The sequence below is a fragment of the Diabrotica virgifera genome, chromosome 2, assembly GCF_917563875.1.
Source record: "Diabrotica virgifera virgifera chromosome 2, PGI_DIABVI_V3a".
NCBI lineage: Eukaryota > Metazoa > Arthropoda > Insecta > Coleoptera > Chrysomelidae > Diabrotica > Diabrotica virgifera.
In genome coordinates, this window is record NC_065444.1 from 5,074,262 (window position 1) to 5,100,684 (window position 26,423).

At 31.2% G+C, this 26,423-nt stretch overlaps 2 protein-coding genes across 2 annotated transcripts in view; both read left to right on the plus strand.

The window, feature by feature from the left end:
* The window catches only part of LOC114324661 (KH domain-containing, RNA-binding, signal transduction-associated protein 2-like), a 1,309,325-nt gene that overhangs the window by 15,518 nt on the left and 1,267,384 nt on the right, over positions 1-26,423 (plus strand). The gene's annotated exons all lie outside the window — the stretch shown is intronic.
* LOC114324660 (uncharacterized) lies at positions 17,591-18,500 on the plus strand. Its single transcript, XM_050642394.1, has 2 exons — positions 17,591-18,416; positions 18,476-18,500. The coding sequence occupies exon 1, from the start codon at positions 17,610-17,612 to the stop codon at positions 18,129-18,131; it is 522 nt and encodes a 173-aa protein (XP_050498351.1). The 5' UTR covers positions 17,591-17,609; the 3' UTR covers positions 18,132-18,416; positions 18,476-18,500.

The window sequence follows — 26,423 nt, forward strand, 5'->3', positions numbered from 1 at the left end:
CCTATCGGATGCGCAGTGGCTTTCTGGACTAATTCCGCTAATAAACTTATTAGGTTAAAGCTAGTTTTCGCCAATAAAAAAAATCAAGTATGTTTTCAATGTATACCATATTTGTTTTATTTAATCAAAAAACTATTTTTTCTATTATTCTTATGCAGTAAATATCCTGCTAAATAATGTCAACCCCTTTTTTCGCTTTTGCTACACAGTACAATTTAACTAGCAATAAAATAAACCTCTGGTTAATAACTCGCTTGCCCTCTCTTGTCGACTCCCCGAAGTGATTGCCTTTTTTTCTTTTCTTTTATCTAGATCCAGGAGATTCGCGTTTCATGTAATTTAAGTCATCAATCTTTTTCTTTCTCCTCGTCCAGACCTCACCACTCATTTCTTGAGGTTTCTGAGGGACACGTTTTCGCAGGGAAAAACTTTCCTCGGGCCTTGTTTCGCTAGTCCTAATTTCTGTGAAGTTTATTACGGATCTGACAAAGTCAAGTGAATTTATAAAAGCAAAAAGTAAATAAGGCTTTTGTGTAGTTTTTATTCTTTTGTTTAACTTCCGTTAAAAAAGTAAAATCTGGAGAGTATAAAATATTTAAATTTAAGCAGAAAAAAATTAGGTAGTTAATCAAATATGATAAAATAGCATCGCTGAATATAAATAAAAGCCAAAAAGTTTATTTACAGTTATTTAACTTTTTCTTTTGCTAAAATACAGTTTCGTTTAGGTGCAAGTAATTTTGAGCTTATGGTATTAATCGAAGGGATGTTACCCTTAGGATAGGTTTAGTTACAACTGGATACACATTATGTACTCGTCACTACTTTATAAGTCGATTAAATACAATTAGACCACGGCGCATCTGTAAAAATATTAGTACATTTGGACGTTGAGAGGTGACTCAAATTTTTTTGCAGACATTGCTTGAAAATTACTCAAATAATAATATTTGTGCTATCCTCCCTCTCAAAAAGGTCCGGAACATTGTTTAAATAATCAAAATATCAAAAAATGAATGAAAATTTCGATTTTTTTCTTCGTTTTTTGATTATAACTTTAAAAGTATTCATTTCCAAGAAAACTTGTACTGACATAAAAGTTGCGTAATTAAATTTCCAACAATATAGAATAGGTTAAAAATTTAGAAAATAGTCACCCTTCTTGCAAAATAGCAATTATTGCGAAAGAATCATACAAAAACAAGTATTTGCATTTTACGTTTTTCAACCATTTATATTACACTTAGGACCTTCATATTTTATTCACAGAAACTTTATGATACCGTAAAATAATACTGTAAATTTAATTAAGATTGGTTAAATTGATTTTGCAAAATAAATTTTGCAATACAGCTTTCGCAAAAAAAAAATTCATTTTTTCAAAATGTTACAGGACTGAAAATAAAGCAGATAACAAGTTGAATTTTTTTTTCTTATAGAAGTGTACTGTACCTTTCATTTGCAATTTGCAAAACTAAAATCGATTAACTACCACGGCGTCAGGAATTTTTTTAAATAAACATTAATTATTGATGCTACGCGCAGGACAGCAGATAGTTTGCTCTGATTGGGCATTCCAATGACCTTTGATAATGATTGATACATTTTAATTTTTATTATATTTCGATATAAATAAATAAATTTGTTTATTGCAAAATAAAAACACATACTCTATCCTTTGAAATAACATTTTTTTAGCAAAAACTTTCTTTGTTGATATATTTTAACTTAGAGAATAAAAGTTTATTATTTTTAAACATATGCAATTGTTTAAACAATATTTCACAAACAATAATAAAATTTGTTTGATTTTTGTGGAATTAAAATATTAAAATACAACAAAATATAGAGTAAGAAAATAATATATTAGATAAAGATTGGAAGAAATTTTGGTGGAAATCAACTTGTGTGAATTCTACACCGCTGTCCTGCGCGTAGCACCAAAAATTAATGTTTATTTAAAAAATTTCCTGACGCCGTGGTAATTAATCGACTTTAATTTTGCAAATTGCAAAGGAAAGGTACAGTACACTTCTATAAGCAAAAAAAAAATCAACTTGCTATCTGCTTTATTTTCAGTCCTGCAACATTTAAAAAAAAATGAATTTTTTTTGCGAAAGCTGGATTGCATAATTTATTTTGCAAAATCTATTAAACCGATCTTAATGAAATTTACAGTGCTGTTTTACTATATCATAAAGTTTTTCTGGGTAAAATATAAAGGTCCTAAGTGTAGCATAAATGGTTGAAAAACGTAAAATGCGAATAATGGCTTTGTATGTTTTTTTTTCGCAATTATTACTATTTTGCAACAAGGGTGACTATTTTTTAAATTTTCAACCAATTCTATTAGGTCTGGATCCCGCGTATGAAAAAAAAGTTGATTAATAGCAAGCTGAAAATTTGTTAATAGCTTAAGGGTGTCTAGTTGGATAAACTTTGATATATGGGAACACTGTAACAGGGGCAGTTTTAATTGTGGAACAGGTTAAAAATTTGGAACGGCCAGACCACGAAAACGGCACATTTATTTTGTCCGACAGAATAGACTTAAACTCTCCGAACAGAGATTAAACTCTCATGCAAAAATCAAACTGCTATTTATCACCTGTCATAATTCCTGTCATTTGACATATTCTACATGTTCCACTCATTAAAACGCCCATTTGGTGATAAATAGCAGTCTGATTTTTGCATGAGAGTTTAATCTCTGTTCGGAGAATTTAAGTCTGTTCTGTCGGACAAAATACATGTGCCGTTTTCGTGGTCTGACCGTTCCAAATTTTTAACCTGTTCCACAATTAAAACTGCCCCTGTTCCAGTGTTCCCATATATCAAAGTTTGTCCGACTAGACACCCTTAAGCTATTAACAAATTTTCAGCTTGCTATTAATCAACTTTTTTCTCATACGCGGGATCCAGACCTATATATTGTAGGAAATTTAATTACGCAACTTTTATGTCAGTACAACTTTTCTCAGAAATGAATAGTTTTAAAAAATAAAAAATAAAAATGTATACCATTTTTTATTCGAATAGTTTTAAAGTTATAATCAAAAAACCAATAAAAAAATCGAATTTTTCCTTTAATATTTTGACATTTTGATTATTTAAACAATGTTCCGGACCATTTTGAGTCGGAGGATAAATTAAATATTATTATTTAAGCTATTTTCAAGCAATTTCTGCAAAAATATTTGAGTCACCTCTCAACGTCTATCTCAAAAGAGATCCGCCCTTGACTAAATAAACTTTATTCAGCTGATGACGATATCTGACTGACTCTATTCGAATTAATAATATTTTGGCGTTATTTGGTATATCTGTTTTTATAGATGCGTGTTTTGGTTTATATGTTTTCTCTTCAGTTTAGTTTGTAAATATAATATCATAATATGCTTTATGTTTAATCGGCGGAATTCTCTAGGTCAAAGTTGCCGAATTCGTGCAGCCTACTTACAATGTAATCATCGATATATTTAGTATTATGTAAGCTAAGCAATCGTATTAAGAGGCATCAGTAGCGAGCGGAAAACGCGGTCCAAGATTGCGGCTGTAATTTTGAATATTTTGTCGAGATTGATATTTGGTACACATATTCTTAATATAATAAAAATGGCGGTACAGAGCCCATTTTGAGAAATATGTTGGTATGTGGAAATTACTCTATAACTAAATAAAATATTAAAAAAAGGAGCCTATACCGCCATAAAGAATTTATTTCTATTCTTCAAATAAACTTTTTGGAACTACTAAAAATCGATTTTCTATAAGAAGAAATCGAACGTGACTGACTTGCTAACATTTAGCTCACCTATGACTATAATAATTATTGTTTTTGATAGTATGATGTCACTGTCACTGTCGTATTGCCGACGAACTGTTGCCTCACTGTTGACAGTTCGCAGAACTTTCGAAAAACAAAAATATTGATGACGCGCTGGTGTTTACTCTTAAACAATAATTAATCTACTTAAGAGGATTTTAGAAGTCTCTGAATACTAAATTAAATCCCGTTACAACCTTAATTGATTGTAGCTTGTAATCTTAATATATACACTTCGCTAGACTTGTGGAAACTGTTAAAATTTGCAATTGTATTAGTCCAGGGCTCATCGGTTTTGACATGGACGTTGAGAGGTGACTCAAATATTTTTGCAGAAATTGCTTAAAAATAACTCAAATAATCATATTTCAGTTATCCTCCCACTCAAAATGGTCCGGAATATTGTTTAAATAATCAAAATGTCAAAATACGAAGGAAAAATTCGATTTTTTTATTGGTTTTTTGAATATAACTTAAAACTGTTAATTTCTGAGAAAAGTTGTACTGACATAAAAGTTGCGTAATTAAATTTACTATAATATAGAATTGGTTATAAATTTAAAAAATAGTCACCCTTGTTGCAAAATAGCAATACTTGCGAAAAAAACCATACACAAACAAGTATTCGCATTTTACGTTTTTCAACCATTTTTGCTAAACTTAGGACCTTCATATTTTACCCAGAAAAACTTTTTGATATAGTTAAACAACACTGTAAATTTCATTAAGATCGGTTTAATAGATTTTGCAAATTAAATTTTGCAATCCAGCTTTCGCAAAAAAATTCATTTTTTAAAAATGTTGCAGGACTGAAAATAAAGCAGATAGTAAGTTGCATTTTTTTTTGCTTATAACAGTGTACTGTACCTTTCATTTGCAATTTGCAAAATTAAAATCGAATAATTACCACGCGGCGTCAGGAAATTTTTTAAATAAACTTTAATTTTTGGTGCTGCGTGCAGGACAGCGGTGTTCGATTCACACAAGTTGATTTCCATCAAAATTTCTTCTAATCTTTATTTAATATATTATTTTCTTACTCTATATTTTGTTGTATTTTAATATTTTAGTTCCACAAAAATCAAACTAATTTTATTATTGTTTGTGAAATATTGTTTAAACATTTGCATATGTTTAAAAATAATAAACTTTTATTCTCTAAGTTAAAATATATGAACAAAGAAACTTTTTGCTAAAAAAGTGTTATTTCAAAGGATAGAGTATGTGTTTTTATTTTGCAATAAACAAATTTATTTATTTATATCGAAATGTAACAAAAATTAAAATGTATCAATCACTATCAAAGGTCATTGAAATGCCCAATCAGAGCAAACTATCCGCTGTCCTGCTCGTAGCACCAATAATTAATGTTTATTTAAAAAAATTCCTGACGCCGTGGCAGTTAATCGATTTTAATTTTGCAAATTGCAAATAAAAGGTACAGTACACTTCTTTAAGCAAAAAAAAATTTCAACTTGCTATCTGCTTTATTTTCAGTCCTGTAACAATTTAAAAAAACGAATTTTTTTTGCGAAAGCTAGATTGCAAAATTTATTTTGCAAAATCTATTAAACCGATCTTAATGAAATTTACAGTATTGTTTTACTGTATCATATAGTTTTTCTGGGTGAAATATGAAGGTCCTAAGTGTTAGCATAAATGGTTGAAAAAACGTAAAATGCGAACACTTGTTTTTGTATAGTTTTTTCGCAATTATTGCTATTTTGCAACAAGGATGACTATTTTTTAAATCTTTATCCAATTCTATATTGTAGGAAATTTAATTATGCAACTTTTATGTTGGTACAACTTTTCTCGGAAATGAATACTTTTAAAGTTATAATCAAAAACGAAGAAAAAAATCGAATTTTTCCTTCATTTTTTGTCATTTTGATTATTTAAACAATGTTCCGGACCTTTTTGAGAGGGAGGGTAACTCAAATATTATTATTTAAGTTATTTTCAAGCAATTTCTGCAAGAAAATTTGAGTCACCTCTCAACGTCCAAATGTACTAATATTTTTACAGATCCGGCCTGGTCTATATTGCAAATTTTATTTATGGTAATTATTAACAATAATATAATAATTACTATTATACCTCTGATATAATATAACCCATCTAATTACCAACGTGGTAGCACCCTATTCAAACGCAATAAGGTTAGGTAGGTACATTAGACGACTATAATATGTAGGTGAACCGAGACATTTTGGATCAATATGGTTTCAGTGCACTTTCCATACATTCACGTTTTACAAATATTATTATATGGATAATAGATTAATTAGTATAATATAATACTATATTATAGTAATTATATTTGCCCGATAGGCTTACCTACGAATATTGGCGGAGGAGCTAAATTAATTAAAATTCGTTATAACGTATTTCACGGCTGTGTTTCATTGTGATTAAATTCGTCCAAAAAAGTAGCAAGAGTTTATTGTCAACCATTCATTAACGTAAATTTGCAAAGCATTTAAAGCATTTCTAACTATCTAAAGAACAGTTTTTTAATACGACAGACAAATGAGACTGGCTAATGTCTTAAATGTTCGTTTTGTTTGACGAAAACTTAACTTCAAGCTTATCTATATTCATTTTATTTTGCCCTCACTACAATTGAATTCATTACTCTTAAACAAATTGTGTTCAATTTTTAGGTCAGTGTAATATTCGTGTTCCAATTACTTACTTATTCCTCCTCATTCCATGCGGAGCATAGTGCGTCAACCGTCTGCCTCTATTTTTTCCTGTCCTTTGCACTAATCTTTATTTCTGCTCAGGTTTTCCCAATAGCATTAATTTCTTTCTCGACAATTCTTTTCGAGGTTTCTACAAGTCTACATGGTCTTCGCATTCCATGTGGTGTATATTCTAGGGCTTGCCTCGCTATGCCTGCGTCAGGTATCCTTAGTGTGTGCCCCATCAAACTCAATTCCCTTTTGCATATTGTCTTAGATATAGGTTCCTGGTTCATTCTTATCCATAACTCTTGGTTTGATATTCGGTTTGGCCAGTAAATGTTAAGAATTTTCCTTAGGCACTTACTTATGAACATCTGCCTCTGTCCGATACATTTTATTGACACTTTCCAAGTTTCTGCCCCATACAGTAGCATAGTCTTCACGTTGCTGTTGAATAATCGCATCTTGGTTTTACGTCATCTGACGTGAAGACCACATCTTCCTTAGCATATTGAATGCGTTTTGAGCTTTTCCTATTCTCCGTTTTACGTCCTCCTCCGTCCCTCCTTTATTGTTCAAAATACTGCCCAAGTAGTTAAATTTCTCTATCGTTTCTAATTCCGTGTATTTACCACTTGGTGTATTTATTTTAATTATCTTAGTTTTTCTGACATTTATCTTAAGTCCGACCTTCTTCCCTGCCTCTGCTACTTTTTCAGTTTTGCGTTGCATGTGTTGTCTTTTTTCTGTTAAAAGTCATATGTCATCTGCAAATTCCTCAAGTTGGTTAAAACCAAATTGAGAACCGTGTTCAAATTAGATTTGTATAATGCTTTTCAATTTAATCATCATCAATCTCTTTGCCTTGATTCCAATGCGAGGTCGGATTCCCTAATTAAATTTAACCATAAGTTTCCGTCTTGGGTCATCTTCTTTTTAGTGTGCCCCATCTTTTCGGGACACTGGCGATCATTACAGAATATTTTGCTCTGGCTGCAGCAATTCTGAAAAGTTGTATTGTTGTTTTCCCACTACCCACTATACTGTTGTGTGTTGTCTACTTGGTCCTCTTTTTCCTTCCACTTTCACTTGTGTACCCAATCGCATCTACTCATATTTTTTATTCTATATTATGTAAATAAATAAGCTGCTTCTTCTTTCGTCCACAGTGTTCAGTATTACTTTATCCATGTTTCATCTTTCTTACGCTTGTTTCACACACTAAAAATTTGAAACGTGCGAGGGTTAGATCTCACGAAGACATTCCAATAGTGGCTCGAGCAATCCTATGGTACCTTTTTCATTACATGGCGGTTGGAACGCTTGGTGTAATGTGAAAGTTACCGTGGGATTGCTTGAGCCACCATTGGAATGTCATCGTGCGTTCTAGCGATCGCACGTTCAAATTCTTAGAGTGTGTAAGGAGAGCGATTCGGTTTCCGTGTTTGTTACCACATCACGAAGACCACATCTTAACGCTAGCAAATCATTTTTTAGGTGCGTACTTAATTTTTCAGGCGTCAGCATCTCTTACATCTCAATACTTAGTTATTCGTAGTTATTATTGCATATTATTGCTTTAATCTTACTAAAAAGCCTTTGTGGTCATTCAATGCATCGATTTATTTCGAGGTTGTTGTTTAACCAAAAAATTAACAAATTGTAAACATAAACAAAACGAAATATTTTGTTTGTTTTTTTTTGTATACGATTAAGACTAAAACATCCTAATCAAATCAAAAACACAATTTATTTTCATTTATTTTTACACTATCTGGTAAGTGCTACATACCAAAATGTAAAAAGGCGCCAATCGTTATTTTTTGTGAGTATATTTTTACCGACTAAAATAATATTATATTCGGCCAGAGACAACAGGTCAACTACTCTGAAATTGCTTAACTAGCTGTGAAATTGCACAGGATAATGCAATGGAAAATCACCACATTTGTAAAAGTGTTGTAAATAAGTTATAGATGTGTAAAAGTGAATAATCTAGCCATTATTTGGCAGGTTTTGAGTTATCCGAGAAGACGTAATATGAGGGAGGACTTACGATAGACAAAACTTGTGATTAAACAAAACTTGATAATTTTTTCTTTGATTAGAAAATGTTTGTAATGCTGTAATGGAATTTCTATCATTTATATGTTAAATTGCATAGTTATTTCCAGTTATTTAAGTTTTATAGGCCCAATATGTCATTTGACTGAAGTACATACGACCGGTTATAACGGCTTCCGAGAAAATCTTTACCAATCAACGAGCTTTACTACGAAAACTCATAGACATTGAAGACAAACTTCCAGAATATAGTTAGCGAAATCGCTTAGTATTATTTACGTTGATGTAGATAATAGTGGAAAAACAAAAAAAAATTAAAGGCACTCGTGGGAGTGCCGACATAAGTGAAAACTTCTTATAGTATATAAATTACGAGCTCAGTGCTTTTACCCCATCCTAAAAGAAGTGCTATACCTATATCATATACGATATACACGATGCGTATGCCCTATGCTATTTATGTGTACATACACATAATTTATATATGTACAAAATGTATTTCAGCGAAGTGATGACGGTCGCAAATTCAATACTTTTTCTCCATCCAAGAAGTGCACAACGTCCCTCAAGAAGTTTTCACTTCAAATATTTATTTCGTCGAAGCGATGATGGTCGCTAATTTAATACTTTTTTACATTGAAAAAGTGCACATCGTCCCTAAATAAGTTTCACTTCAAATACTTATTTCGTCGAAGCGATTACGGCCCTAATTCAATACTTTTCTTCCATACAAAAATTGCACAACGTCCCTATAAAAGTTTTCACTTAAAAAAATTATTTCGTCGAAGCGATGAGGGTCGCTAATTTAATAATTTTTTCCTTATCCAAAAAGTGCACAACGGCCCTCAAGAAGTTTTAACTTCAAAAATTTATTTCGTCGAAGCGATGAAGGTTTGCTAATATAATATTTCCCCATCCAAAAAGTGCACAACGACCCTTAAGAAGTTTCCACTTCAAAAATTGATTTCATCGAAGCGATGACGGTCGCTAATTTAATACTTTTTTACATCGAAAAAGTGCACAACGTCCCTAAATAAGTTTTACTTCAAATATTTATTTCGTCGAAGCGATGACGGTCCATAATTCAATACTTTCCCCCCATCCAAAATGTGCACAACGTCCCTCAAGAAGTTTTCACTTCACGAATTTATTTCATCGAAGCGATAACGGTCGGGATGACGGTCGATAATTTAATACTTTTTTCCATCCAAAAAGAGCACAACGTCCCTAAAGAAGTTTTTATTTCAAATGTTTATTTCGTCGAAGCGATGACGGTTGCTTATTTATTACTCTCTCCCCATCCAAATTTAATCATTTCTCCCCATCCAAAAAGTGCACAACGTCCCTAAAGAAGTTTTCACTTCAAAAATTTATTTCGCCGAAGCAATGACGGTCGCTAATTCAATACTTCTTCCCCATCTAAAAAGTGCACAACGTCTCCAAAAGAAGTTTTCACTTTAAAAATTTATTTTGCCGAAGCAATGACGGTCGCGATGACGTTCGCTAATTCAATACTTTTTCCCTATCTAAAAATTGCACAACGTCCCTAAAGAAATTTTCACTTCAAAAATTTATTTCTTCGAAACGATGACGGTCGCTAATTTAATAATTGTTCCCCATCCAAAAAGTGCACAACGACCCTCAAGAAGTTTCCACTTCAAAAATTTATTTCTTCGAAGCGATGACGGTCGTAATGGCGGTAGCCAATTTAATACTTTTTCCCATCCAAAAAGTGCACAACGTCCCTAAAGAAGTTTTCACTTCAAAAATCTGTGATCAGTGTGCGAACTATTTTGTGTAATAATACTAAAATTAAACTTGTATTTAACTATTATAAATGGGAAATAAGCCACAATTTAACTCGGACTTCCAACTCGGATGTCGTTATAAAAATACAAAATATTATTAAATTAAACAAAAATGTTGTTGATTAGTAAAAAATTCTTCTAATAATTTAATTTAATCTGACTCTTTTATATCGGCAATTCAGACATACCTATATTATACATTTTAAATAGAAGAATTTAAAACGATATTGCCAATATTTATGAGTTGCATTCCTGGGACAACTTTATATAAAGATAGTTCATTCGATTACATGAAATCAACTTTAGCTCAAGAATATCAAGAATGTTTAAAAAGACAACCACATACAACGGTGACAGTAAAATTCTCGTGTTAAAGATTCCATAGTAAATCACGAGGAAAAACCAGGAAAAAACCTCGTGATACTATCCCGACATCGTAAATATTTGATTTTACATTTAGTTTACTCTCAAAAAAATTCTGACTTTATAGTTTTGAGAGTAAACTAAATGTAAGACCATACTATGGAATCTCTAACACGAGAATTTTACTGTCACCGTTGCATATGGTTGTCTTTTTAAAGACATATCATATGCTATGATTTTTTTGTGACGGATATTCTTGAGTTAAAGTTGATTTCATGTAATTGAACGAACTATCTTTCAATAAAGTCGTCCCAGGAACGCAACTGATAAATATTGGCAATATCATTTTAAAGTCTTCTACTTTAAAATGTATAATATATGTTTGAATTGGCGATATAAATGAGTCAGATTAAATTAAATTATTTTTTTAGAAGATTTTTTTACTAAGCCACAACATTTTTGTTTAATTTATTAATATTTTGTATTTTGACAACTACGTCCGATGTGGACGTCGAAACGTTATTAAAATAATTTTTTTAGTTAAATTGTGGCTTATCTCCCATTTATAATAGTTAATTACAAAAATGCCACAAAGCTATAGCTTCAGAACAATATTATACTTGTACCTTTTGTATTACATACTATATAGGGTGAGGCAGATAAGTGGCCTATTAGAAATATCTCGAGAACTAAAGGCAACAGAATCATGAAAGTTGGTATAAAGGGGTTTTGAAGGATGATCTATTAAATGAAAATATTTTCATCTCTTTGCAACTTCCGGTTATACCGGAAGTTGCTTATAACTTCGTTTTTTTAAACGGGATACCCTGTATATTTTTACATTTTTGAATTCTCCTCAATATCTTTTTTTCTTAGAATATGAGATTTTGTAATATTATACAGGGTATTTTAAGAGATATTTACGTTTTTTTATTAATTTCGTAGCAAAATTCACACCCTGTAGAATTGTAATAATTTGACATTAAAAACTCTGCTTACGTTCAAGTGATTATTAATATAGTCTAATATTGTTAAGAATCATTAGTATAGCTAATTTTGAAATTTTAGTATACAGGGTTGGTCGAAACTCGGAATGAATATTTTCTGAGTTTTCTTAAATGGAACACCCTGTATTTTAGTATTGTAATAAAATGATATTTCATGGTACTTTTTTATTTTATAAGTATTCCCTATACCTAACTGCTTTAATTTGTGAGTTATTGGTGATTCAAGCTAAACATTAATTTCAACAAAAAATACGTAAAATTTTATTAGGTTGGCCGTAAAAATATTCAATCACAAATAATTTTTCAGAAATAAATACATATTAATCCAAACTGATCCTTAAAATTACCAATAATGGTTTAGCTATCAAAATACCTACGTAGTTAAGATTATTAGTGCGATTAACAATTAAGCACAAATTAAAGCAGTTAGGTATAGGGATGCTTAAGAAATAAAAAAGTACCATAAAATATCATTTCATTACAATACTAAAATAGAGGGTGTTCCATTTAAGAAAACTCAGAAAATACTCATTCCGAGTTTCGACCAACCCTGTATACTAAAATTAAAAATTTGGGTATACTAATGATTCTTAACAATAGGAGACTATATTAAAAATCATTTGAACGTAAGTAGAGTTTTAGATGTCAAACTACTACAATTCTACAGGGTATGAATATTGCTACGAAATGAATAAAAAAACGTAATTATCTCTTAAAGTACCCTGTATAACATTACAAAACCTCATATTTTTAGAAAGAAGACATCGAAGAGAATCCAGAAATGTAAAAATATACAGGGTGTCCCCTTTAAAAAAACGAAGTTATAAGCAACTTCCGGTATAACCGGAAGTTGAAAAGAGATGAAAATATTTTCATTTAATAGATCATCCTTCAAAACCCCTTTATACCAACTTTCATGATTCTGTTGCCTTTAGTTCTCGAGATATTTCTAATAGGCCAGTTATCTGCCTCATCCTGTATAGTGCATTCATTTGTGCTCTGCTGAGTTCTCTTTTTCATATTTATGCTGATTTAAATTAAGTTAGTATGTTGATTTTATGTATATTTTAGTTTACTCTGCAACATAAATACGTCCTATTTATGCTTGTTATGTAAATGTAGACAATTTGAATTATTTTAAATCAGTATTTGAATCAATTTTAAGACTTATTATTTACTGGCTTATAAAATGTATGATAATATTTCATGCTAATTATGATAAACATGTTTGTGTATAACTATAAATAAACATAAGAATATTAGTATGCAAAATGTACGAGCCCAGATGCATATGAATTGAAACAAAACCAATATGCAACATTACTTTATTTTTCTGAATAAGAATTAATTTAACCATTATAAATTAAACGGATGCAATAATTATAAAATACACAAAAAGGAAAAGTAATATCTGGCTCAAATTAATTGCACTCAAATCAATATTTATATATCAAATAAATTATTTTTATATTTGTGTGATTTGTATTAAATATATTTGTATCATTTGTATTAAAAAAATTTATTATCAAGTGTGCATTGAAAAAATAATTTATGACTTGAGTTGAGTGTTTATCCAACCATTAACGAAATTCCATTGTTGCGGTTCATAACAAAGTTCACTCTGAACATAAAATTACTCAAAATCTGAATGTTCCTCAAGGAACTGAGTGAAATATAATTGACCAATTTAAAAAAACGGGAAATGTTAAAACAAAAGTTAAAACTGGTCGTACTTCAAACATTACCGAAAGGGCTGAGCGTGGTCTTCATACACTTATCGGATAACTTTGTATTAATTTAATCTTCTAACTGGGTCTGGTTATTATCATTACATTATTTATTAATCACTAAATTACTTGGGTCACTACTTATACAGAAGATAACGTACATTGTTGGGATAATACAAACGGGCATACGTCAGCCTTGATCTTCGAATCCATACGACAATATTATTATTTCTATTTTCTCAGGACCTGCTTAACAATTTTTAATTTAATGTCAGGTCGTGACACTTTGAATATTTTGCTGTACAAGGTTACAATCGTTGCAAGGTAACACATTATTTTAATGTTGACAAACAGTAAAAACAATACTTTTAATAATTCGTCTACCAAGAAATTATATTGAATTGGTCTATATTAAAATTATGATCTACTATGCTGTAATACTGATATAATAGGCCAGGATAATAAGACAAAAATATACCCTGTTCGTGACACTTCAGCAGCCAGGGTACTGAAGTGTTTTTTCGACAGGTAATACCTATAGTGGAGTCACTGAAGGTGGATATGAGCTATTACCTCCGATTTCGTTGAACCTCCATCGATTTGAATGAAAATTGGGGAGTGGTTAGAGGATATCTCAAGAAACAAAGGTGACATGATGCCAACTTGCGCTTTTACCTTGGGGGTGGATCCCACCCCTTCTCGGGGGTGAAAATTATTTTATTAAAAATAACCCCATAATTCGATAGAGGGACTAACTCTAAGCAAAATTTGTTACATAAAGTTATTGAAATTAATCATAACTTTTTGAGTTATTAAAGATTAGAGATTTTAATTTTTCCTGAGAAAAATGCACGTTTTTAACCGATTTTTTATAAATAATTCAAAACCTATAAGTTTTTACAAAAAAGTTATTATTACCCAAAAATTGAAGATAATAAAATGAAATAAATTCCTTACTAGAAAAACCTTTTAGTGTTAACTAAAAGTGAGTTATAGGTAATTGAATGTATATTCCTTTCGGCGACTACCCAAATCTAAGTATTTAAGCTTAAATAACGGGAAAATTATGCATTTTATAACACAAACTTATTAAACATTTGTCAAAGTATTTAAAAATATCTATCAGATGAGCCCACGAACAAGTTGATATAATTAAAATTTACGCTATAAAAATTTTTCAAAATTTATCTTTTAAAAATTTTTCCAAAAAATGTTACTGTTTTTTTTTTAATAACTCCGTTAATTTTGAGACATGAGATTCGCCTAAAAACCATTTGAAAGCTGAAACTAAGGGCTTTTAAACCACGTTAAATTTAATTTTCTAAACCCCTTACTTTTTTAAAAATAAAAGGTTAAATTGCCCGGTTACATGTTCTCGCAGGCAAAATTTAAGCTTAAAACGTTTCTATCTCGGTTATTTTGTACCCTACAGAAATAGTAAGACAGATAAAATATTTGATACAGAAAAACCTAAAATTTAAATATGTATCATTTTTTTCGCATATTGAGTATTTTTGGAGTTATTATTAAAAGAAAATGAAAATTACGATAATCTGAAAAATTCAGATTTTTTTTAAATTACATCTTTTTTTCAAAAATATGCATTCTAAACCGGTCAAAATTGTTGAAATCATTACTTATGCTTAGTGATGTGAGTTGTAAAATTACATAACTTACGTTACATAAATTACACGTAACTTACGGTAATATTACATGATACCCGTAACTTAATGTAATTTATGTAATTTTTGGAATTTACGTAATTTATGAAATTTAACGTAACTTATGATAAATTTACATAAATTACCGTAATTTATGTAATTACTGGTAAAATTACATATATTATGGCAACTTATGCGCGCGCAATTGTCGTAAGTGCGGTGCGCCGGTGCCGGCGCGCGCGAACCAGTGGGTGCTATTACGCTCGTCGCTCGTTAGTCGTTCCTTAGTCTGAGTCAGGCAGGTTATGTTTACATTTCTGTTATTGTATGTGTAATGTGTATGTATAAGTTAGTTTTCGACTGTTCTTTCTCTATTCATTCACGCAGCGTTGGTTACTTTACATTTATTTATAAGGAAGCACAGAAACTATAAGGTAAGAAATATATTATTTCTACAAACAGCAAAACACGTGCCGGTGATGTCCATAGCAACCTTAGATTGGGAAACACAGGGGCGGGCCTATCGCATATCGACTGTACGTTAAATCTAACGCGCGTCATTTTATATGTGGCTACAGTACTTAATTCTGAATTCGGTTTACCAAGTTTTATTCGATTTTTTAGATTAGTTTACTGTACAATAACTATAAGAATGATAGGAGCAACGGGGTACTTGTGCATGTAGCATGTGTAATTGAATTACACTGACATAACTTACTAAATAAAAAATTTTGATAACGTTGAGGGCAAAATAATGTAGTTGTCCGATCCAGTATTCTGCTTATTCGAATTTCATTAAATTGTTACACAGATTCAATTTTAATCTTTCTTCTATTTAAGGATGCCTAACAATTTTTTATGCCCTCGTGCCCATCAAATACTTTGAAAAATAATGTTTTTTCCCTTCTTAATGTTTAAGTCTACCTGAATATTTTTTTTAGGTCATAAAACATGGTGAAACGTAAGACAGATATCTGGCTTTATTTTGAAGTGTTACCTGCGGGTTCTTCTAATCAAAAGACCATAAATGTGAGGTGTAAATTTTGCAAGAGTGTACATGCAAAAAATGCTACAAGAATGAAATCTCATCTTCAACAATGCACTTATGTGCCGCATATGATAAAACTTAAATTCAATATTTTAACTCCAAAGTCAAAGGGGAATCACTCTAAATTTCCATTTGAAACATCCATGAAAAAGATCACATCGGCAAAATTGGATAACGATAACACTGATGCTGCTTGTACATCATCAACGGTTTCCACAGCATCAACATCTGCTTCTGATAACATTCATGTGGAAACACCTGTTTGCACAAAAATCAACAGAATACAATCATTTTGTGATCGAATGACACACGAACAAAATAACGAATTGAATATTTTGCTTGCTAGAGCTATTTACACCAGTTCAGCACCACATTCAATTACCGAGAATGAAGATTGGAAATTGTTTTTTAAAAAAATTAGACCTTCATACACCTTACCATCGAGATATATGTTATCAAATCGTCTCCTGACCGAAGAGTACGAGCGAGTTGAAGTTCAAGTTAATGATAAAATTAAGCAAGCTGACAATTTATCATTGCAATGCGATGGTTGGTCCAACTTGCGAAATGAAAGTGTAATTAATTTCATTGTTACAACACCCGAACCGTTATTTGTCAAATCAGTACTAACAAAAGCAGAGAAGCATACCGCAGAATATATAACAAAATTAATGGTTGAAGTTCTGGAGGAGTATGGACCTAAAAAATTTTTCGCTATTGTGACTGATAACGCAAAGAATATGAGGAAGGCTGTGAGACAATGTGAAGAGATGTATCCCCATCTTGTATCATACGGCTGTTTAGCGCACACATTACATTTATTGTGCAGCGATATTTTGAAATTATCTTCAATAGAGACACATTTGTCACATATTATACATATCGTTAAAACTATTAACCAGTGTCAAGTACTGAGAGCTCAATTCACAGAAATAAGAAATGAGATGAAGTGTGGAGTGTCTCTTAGCCTACCTGTAAAAACAAGATGGGGTTCACATGTAAAATGTCTTCAAGATCTGACTAAATGCAAGTCCGTCCTACAACGTCTAGCAATATCTCCAGATAAAACAATTCAAGATAGAATACGCAGCGCAAAAGCAAATTTACTTGATGAAGGATTCTGGATAAATTCTAGCGCTCTTGTTGAATTGCTTAAGCCAATTACTGAAGCAATAACACGTCTTGAAGGAGATTCTTCGTCAATTCATTTGGTTTGTGAAACTTTCGCGAAAATCGGTAGTAACATATCTACTCATTTAGAATGCGTGAAACTAACGGATTGCGAAAAAACAGAAGCGATGGATAAATTTATATCAAGGAAGGAATACGCCCTTCAACCGATCCATTTTGCCGCAGACTTACTAAACCCTCGGTCTGTTGGTGCAAATTTATCATCAGCCGAAAGGATTGAAGCGATGAAATACATTACTACTATGTCAACCACGACCACGATAGAGATTGGTGATGAAGGAGTGTCAAAGATTACTGAGGATTTAGGAAACTATTTAGCTAAAACAGACTTTTTTGGCGAAACATTTTTATGGAACATACTCGATAATGTCTCTTTGGTTACATGGTGGAAAGGATTTTGTGGACATTCATGCCTCTCCAAAGTTGCAGTCAGGATATTGACAATGCCGTGCACTTCTGCGGCAACAGAGAGAAGCTTTAGCTCCCAGAGCAGCATTCATACGAAGAGAAGAAATCGCCTAACAACTCAAAGGGCAGCAAATTTAAATTATATACAATATAATTCAAAATTGCTGAAACGTTCACGACAACATCACATACAAAGTCAATATCCTATAGAAGAGACTGTACAGAACAACGTTTCGATAGAAGGTAGAAACTTACAGAAGGAGATAGAAGTAATTGAAAACCATATTTCCGAAGAGGAAGAATTAGACGAGGTAATTTTAAATTTAGGCATTTTTTAGATATGTGATATGTGCATGTGATATATGCAGTTTGCTTCTTTTCCGATTTTCCAATGCATTCCACCGTTTTCGAATAAAAAATTATAAATCTTATGTTTTCAGACAATATCATCATGGCATTCAAATACAACAGGAAATGGAAATTCCGACGATGATTTTAATTTTGCTGACTTTGCAATGACCGATGATGAAATTGATCAAAGAATGGAAACTAGGGAACAGAGACCAGCACGCATTTTGAGACAAAGCAAAGTGAACATTTTAGAAAACGTCTTAATGAAATCGGTAAATTAGTGTAAACACATACATATTTATTGTTTATATTCCAAAATTATCAATTTCAGGGTAAAGGCACAGAACAACCCCAAAAAAAAACGGAAGTCGAGAAGGATACTTCAGATGCCGAAAACAAGGTAGTTAGATCTGTATATATTATATTATAAACCCATTATTTTTACTCTCTATGTTTACACTTTCCTATTTAATTTCAGGATGCAGTTCTGGATTTGCCGGAGATAAAAAAAATTACACAAGGCTCATTGGAAGAGCAAACAATTGAAACTTCGACGTTTTATAACAAGAAGGTCTCCAGTTGTCTGCGAAAAAGGAAGTTGTGATTTATAAAAGCCGCTTAAAACAAAACTAAAGAACCTATGTTTTCATTTCTTTATTATTTGTATGTATTTCTTATCCACTTTTCTTTATTTCATAAGTATGTAGTTACTTTGTGTTTATTATATTCAATATGAATGCAAACAATTGATTTTTTAATACAATGAACATAAATTACATAAGTTACATAAATTACATCTGGTTTGTAATTTTTGGGTAATTTTACACGTGTAACTTACAATTTCTGAAATTACACGTAATTTCACATCGCTACTTATGCTATTATAAAGAAACTGTTGTAAGGATTTCTATAAATTTAAATTTTTGTGGAAGTGACGATGCTTAATTTTTAACTTTTTCCAAAAAAAATCCAAACGGTTCTCTTATTTTCATCATAACTTGCTTAATTTTGCTGCTATTAACGTCTTATGGAGCTCATTTGATAGGTATTCCAAAGTACTTTGATAAGTGTTAAGTAGGTATATTTTATAAAATGCATTGTTTTCCCGTTATTTAAGGTTGAATAGTTAGATTTGCGTACTCGTCGAAAAAAATATACCTTCAATTACCCATAACTTACTTTGAATTAACATTAGTGTAGTTCTTTAAATGAGAAGTGTATTCAACTTTTTATTATCTTTAGTTTTGGTAATTATAACTTTTTTGTAAAAGCTTATAATTTTTGAGTTACACGTGAAAAACAGCTTTAAAACATGCATTTTTTACAAAAAAATAAAATCTTTGATCTTTAATAACTCAAAAAGTATTGATTTATGTTAATAAATTTATATAACAAATTTTGCTTAGAATTTGCCCCTTTATCGATTTATGGTATTATTTTTAATGAAATAATTTTCACCCCCGAGAAGGGGTGGCATCTACCCTCAGGGTAAAAGCGCAAGTTGGCATCATGTCACCTTTGTTCCCTGAGGTATCCTATAACTACTCACCAATTTTCATAAAAATCGATGAAGGTTCAACGAAATCGGAGGTGAAAACCTTCATTGACTCCACTACTATAGGAACAAGTTATAACTATTTCCTGCGTAGGATCTGGCGGCCATTTTTATTTATAAACAATTAACTGTCAAAAAATGGCATTTCCCCTTTTTTTCAAAACAACGGAAAACAGTGAAGCTTATGATTTTTTTAGTACAAATATCTTCGAGATTATGGAAAAAGCTTTAAAATGACATATTACAAAATTTGATATACAGTGGAACCTTGTTAACTCGGATTAATCGGGACCGCGGCCGATCCGGGTTATCGAAAGTCCGGGTTAGCCGGAGAATATTGTAAAAATTAATAAAATACGGTATACTTACAGATAAACTCCGTTATAATTGAAATAACATGAAATTATATGCACAGTACACATCTAAATTACGTATCAATTACGCCTTTATCAATTCTAGTTTCTAGTTTCTTTTCCATTGTCACTACAACATTTTTACGTTTTGTTGCCATTACGTAGACAAAAAACCACGCAAACACAAAATCTGAATAGATTTACGAACCATTACAGAATGGAAGCGAACAATACTAATGTACTACACACAATACGGACTCAATCGTAACGATGTTATGTTATTTAATAATAACAGTGAAGACTAAGACCATTGTTTAAAAAACATTTTTAATAGTCTTTTAGCCTTTTTTAAACAATGCTAATACAGTTTAAAATAAATAAAGGATACTACAGGTGCCTGTTGTTTCCGATAACACGACAATGAACTTCGTGTGCCATGAGTCATTTTTACTATCATATATGTAGTTCAAATTACACAAATACCCATTACCTCTGAACTATTATAATACATACATTTTTATTGTTGAAATATTTGTCTGATAAAAATCGGTCCGGGTTAGCCGGACTTCCGGGTTATCGGGGTCCGACTTATCGGGTTCCACTGTACTCATTTATTGTTAATATAATTGCGAAAAAAGGTCGGAATTGCAAAAAAAATATATTTTCTCAATAACTGTTGTAAAAATTAGCTTTGAAATTTTTGTCAAATGAAGGTTCTTTGGTGCTTAATGTGTGATAAAAATTTCAAAGCGATTCATTTAATTCTTTAAATTTTATTTAAATTGTTTATCCCAGAGAGCATTTTTTTTGCAATAACATAAGTCAGAAAAAATGACCTTAGAACCATTGCACAGGAGTCAAATGAAAGAGCATGAGCTACATTTTCAACGTGGTTTAAAAAAGTGAAAAAAAAATGCATTTATTAGTAATAAATAATTATGCAAAAGTATCGTAAATTTTTCTTTATAAACTTTTTAAATAACTTTTTCCAAAAAAAACAACTTTTTTACCCTGTTTTAAGTGCACAACTACCAAGTAATGTTATCTATATCATTATTGATAAAAAATTGTAATAAATATGTATAATTTCTTATATAACAAAATAAACGGTTTATAAGGAAAGATTTACGATACTTTTGCATAATTATTTATTACTAATAAATGCATTTTTTATTCACTTTTTTTAAACCAAGTTGAAAATATAGCTCCTGCTCTTTCATTTGACACTTGTAGAATGTTTCTAACGTCATTTTCTTCTGACTTATGTTATTGCAAAAAAATGCTCTCTGGAATAAACAATTTGAATAAAATTTAAACAATTGAATGAATCGCTTTGAAATTTGTATCATATATTAAGCACCAAAGAACCCTTATTTGATAAAAATTTCAAAGCTGCCCACTAATTTTTACAACAGTTATTGCGAAAATAATTTTTTTTGCAATTCCGAAATTTTTCGCAATTATATTAACAATAAATGAGTATATCAAACTTTGTAATACGTAAATTTTAAAGCTTTTTCCATAATCTCGAAGATATTTGTACTAAAAAAACCCTAAGTTTCCCTGTTTTCCATTGATTTGAAAAAAACGTGAAAAATGCCATTTTTTGACAGTTGTTTATAAATAAAAATGGCCGCCAGATCCTACGCAGGAAATGGTTAAAATTTGCTCTTATAGGTATTACCTATAATACCACACACTTATTATACAATTCACCTAGCCTCTTCTAGAGAATTGGTTGTAAAATGAGTCCAAGCTGCTGGCAGACCAATTTCAAAATACACTTGTTTTAGAAGAATAAAAAAACAATTGACCCCTGAGCTACCAAAAAGAATACGAGTATCTTTCGGCACCCCCGTTTATTTTTATGTACTATGGGGAGCTACACGGCACAAAATTCAGCAGTTTGAGTCTGTCCTGCTTTAACAAAAGATATACTAGCCTGAGAACAATTTCCAAACAAAAAACAACAAAATCGTGTACAAGAAGAACGAAACTTCTTACTAAATTTAACACGCTATATCTCATTTTCATAAATAATTTGTTCGAATTTTTTTCCAGAACCGTCGTTATCTGTCATCCCATAATCGTTTATTATCTCGAAAAATACTATTGAATAATTTATCTTTGAACTTTTTTGTTATTTTTGTTCTAACGTTTCCAAAACTTTTTGTTCTTTTTGAAAGCGGCTGGGATGTTAAAGGTCCCCCGGCAAACTCATTTATTGACAAACTTTCTTCCTTCGGGACCCGTAAAGGTACCTTAATAGGGAAGAGCCTTAAATAGGGTCTATCTTTTGAAATTTAATCTCCATTGAGCAGTATGTAGTGAAAGTTCGAATTGTGTATTCAATCACCCCCAAAGGTGAGCTCTTTTTTGATACCATTCGTATCCTTTGTATTTTTATTTTCTGTTATTTCGTCTATTTGCCATTTGCCAATGGCAAATAGGGTCAACATAATATAATGTTGGCCCACCTTTAATCCAACGTAATCCTAAATCAGTCCAACTATGATTCAAGGTTAATTTCACGGTTAATTCAAGTATAATTCAAATGTAAATCCAGAGTGACCCCCAGTATGTCTCACGTTTTGCCCCGATTGGGAAGTAGGCTTCCCCGCCTCTGAATATGAAGCCCCCGTATGTTCTGGAGTTGACTACACTGGAGGCTAACGTCCAGTTAATCTACTTTCCAGTTCAAAGATTGTGAGTACCTTTTCTTTATATGGATTCGTCAGGGGATTTAAGTGGCGGCACAAAAATGTCGCCCTTTTTCTCTTAAAGAGCCTGTTCTCTTCCTTGTTTCTTTTTTGTTGTTTTATATATATTATTCTTTGTTGCGTTTCTTAACTCTACGAATGACCCTGCCCATAATCTACCGATACTGAACAAAGGAACATTTGAGCCTAATGTGTACTGGTCTTCTCAGATTAATTCTTCATAACCTAGATCACTAGACACAGTACCTACACGTTGAATCCTTTAATTAATTAATTATTCAGAAGATGCAAAAAAGAATATCTTTCAATACACATTTAATATAGCTCAGCGCGGCAAAATTTGGGCCTGCCTGTCCTGCTGTAACAAAAGATACACTAACCTGAGATCATTTCCTTAAAAAAAACAACAAAATCATGTACAAGAAAAATGAAACTTCTTGCTAAATTTAACACGCTATATCTTATTTTCATAAATAATTTGTTCGAATTTTTTTCCAGAACCGTCGTTATCTGTCATCCCATAATCGTTTATTACCTCGAACAGTACTATTGAATAATTTATCTTTGAACTTTTTTGTTATTTTTGTTCTAACGTTTTCAAACTTTTTGTTCTTTTTGAAAGCGGCTGGGATGTTAAAGGTCCCCCGGCAAACTCATTTACTGACAAACTTTCTTCCTTCGGGACTCGTAAAGGTACCTTAACAGGGAAGAGCGACATTTTCATTTGCGTTTATTTAATTGAAAGGCGGAAGTCATTTGTAGACATGGTGTTGCCGAGTTGCTTTGTGTTTTGCATCTTTGACATATATATTTCAATTGCGAATAAAATATGAAGCGCTGCTGTCTAGCTATTTGTCAAGTCTTTTATAGTTTATTTCTTTATTGTGCATTATATATAAGGTTCAAATTATACAGCGATGAGTGCGCTTATAACCGGAAAAATATCGTAAAAGACAGAAACCATAATATTATAAGTTGTGAGATAAAAAGAGATGAAACTAGTATAGGTGGCAAATTTAGCGATAAAAACGTATACATTTACATTATATTGATTGTTTCCCATTTTTAGACGTATCGGACGAGTTTTACAACTAACATTGTAACAATGACAGTTTCTTAAAAGTTTTTATCGCCTTTACCTTAATATGGTTTCTAGACAAGGCGGAAACGGCGGGTTCGTTGGGAAAAATGTTCCCATGAGCTATTTTGGCATAATCACATTCGTGAGACATCCCAGAATAAGGTTCAAGAAGTCGCCCACGTATAAAAAAGGGGCCGATTTTTTTTTAACAATTTTTTGTATTATTCTAATTGCAAAAATCAATATTTTTGGGCCGGACTAATTTTTTTTAGGTTTTTTTGACTATTCTGGGCAAAAAAGGTCTATTATAATTTTTCTCTAAAGTTGATCTTTTTCGAGTCATAAGCAATGTTAAATTTGAAAAACGCCAAAATGGTCATTTTTAAGACTTAATAATTCGGTTAAAATTATTATTATGAAAGTCAGAAAGTGACTAAATCAAAGTTTAAAGTCTCCGCTACATGATCCTCAAGAAATCTGTGTCATTAATTTACTACTAAGCTGTTATTTAAAACCTTTTTATATACTTGGCTTGGTTGGTGTCACGGACTCCGCAAATTTTGCAATCCATTTTAAAAATAGTTCTAGGCTATCTAGACACCTGCAATTTTCAAGATAGCTTAGAACAGTCGCATTACCCTATAAAGGAACTCTTCAACCCTTACCTCTTCATAACAGCCAGATCAGTATCGTTGATTCTGTAAAGTTTCTTGGTATTTTTTTAGATAGCAACCTTAAATGGTCCCTTCATATCGATGTGTTAATCAAGAAACTATCCTCAGATTGCTTTGCAATAAGATCTGTCTCGAAGGAAATGGATTGAGCCTCTTCCAAAATAACATACTTTTCATTGTTCGAGTCCTATCTTCGATATGGTCTGCCTTTTTGGGGTTTTGGTACAGCTGCCCAATCCGATGTTATTTTTAAATTGCAAAAAAGAGCAATCAGATATCTGTTTGGCCTCAGAAGAACAACACATTGCAGAAGCTACTTTAAAGATCACAGAATTCTAACATTACCTTCTTTATATATTTTAGAAACTGTTTGCTTAATTCGTAAACATCTACATGTCTTTCCAGAAAGACCTAGACATGACTATTCCACCAGAAATTTTACTTTTGACATCTATTTACCGATCCCGTCCAGTGAGTAAAGAAATCTATATTATATTCTGCAAAAAAACTATACAACTATCTCCCTCTACAACTTAAATCTGCAACATCTTTCCCCAAGTTCCGTAAAATGACAAAAGCCTATTTATCTGAAAGACCATATTATTCAATAGCAGAATTTCTTAACCAATAACTAAGAAATTACAGTATTCTTATGTATAAGTAGAATCTTAATCTATATTTGAGTGTCATATGCAGCAGCATAACTTATTAAATCATTTATTAAATTTCTTAAGGTAGATTACGCAATTTGCAATTTTTTTTAAATTTTCCAATAGATTGTTACTGATTTTTATTTGACTTTATTATGTTTTATTTATATTGACGATTTGTATAATTCTAGTAAATTGTATTTGTTATTGTTTTTATTTATGATTCTTGTAAGCTTTGTCTATAAAATTGTTAAATTTTTCATGACAATAAAGCATATTTCTATTCTATTCTATTCTAGCTAACAATGCAATATTTAACTGCTGTCATACAGGGTGATTAATTATTAGTGGGGTGAAGTCCGTAGATCCGTTATAGTAATGTATAGCGATAAAACTTAATAACAAAAATTGTAACGAACTTTGAGGTAGGGGGGTTACTTTAAAATCTTAAATGGGACCCCAAATTTTTATTGCAGATTTGGATTCTTTAAGTAAAAATAAGCAACTTTTATTCGAGACATTTTTCGAATTATGGATAGATGGCGCTATAATCGGAAAAAAACATTACAAAATTAGTTAGAATGTTACATGGTGTTCGATAACATAGTGGCCGACCAAACTTATGTTTTTTTTAATGGAACACCCTATATTTTATTATATATTCGATATCTTCGTAACTTTTCGATTACAAAAATATAAAGGTATGGTATGTTATACGGGGTATTTACAAAGTTATAACCAATTTTATATGAAAATCGTAACAAGTTTAACTACCTGTATAAATTAAAGCAAGCACAAGGTCAATGGTTTATTGATGTCATATTTTTTTATTTATTGTCAAAATTTTCGTTGACGTTTGCTTTGCTAATTTTCTTTATATTGAATACAGGGTGAGTCAAAACGCAAGTACATTATTTTCTCAGTAATTTTAAATAGAACACCCTGTATTTTTTATATCTTTATCGAAAAGTACCATTACCATACTATAATTTTTGTATAATATTCCCTATGTGTAAATTCATTAGTTTTCGAGATATTTTCATTTTTCAGAGCAACGGGTCTAAATCTTTCCAAATTTTAAGTAAGCCATGACTGAATAATTGTCTAAAACTTACAATTTACGATTACTGATTATCAATCTGTAGTCAAAGTTGGCTACAATTTTTGTTATTAACTTTTATTACTATCTATTACTTATCTTATAACGGATATACAAAGCTTTACTGACCAATCACACTGTATGGAT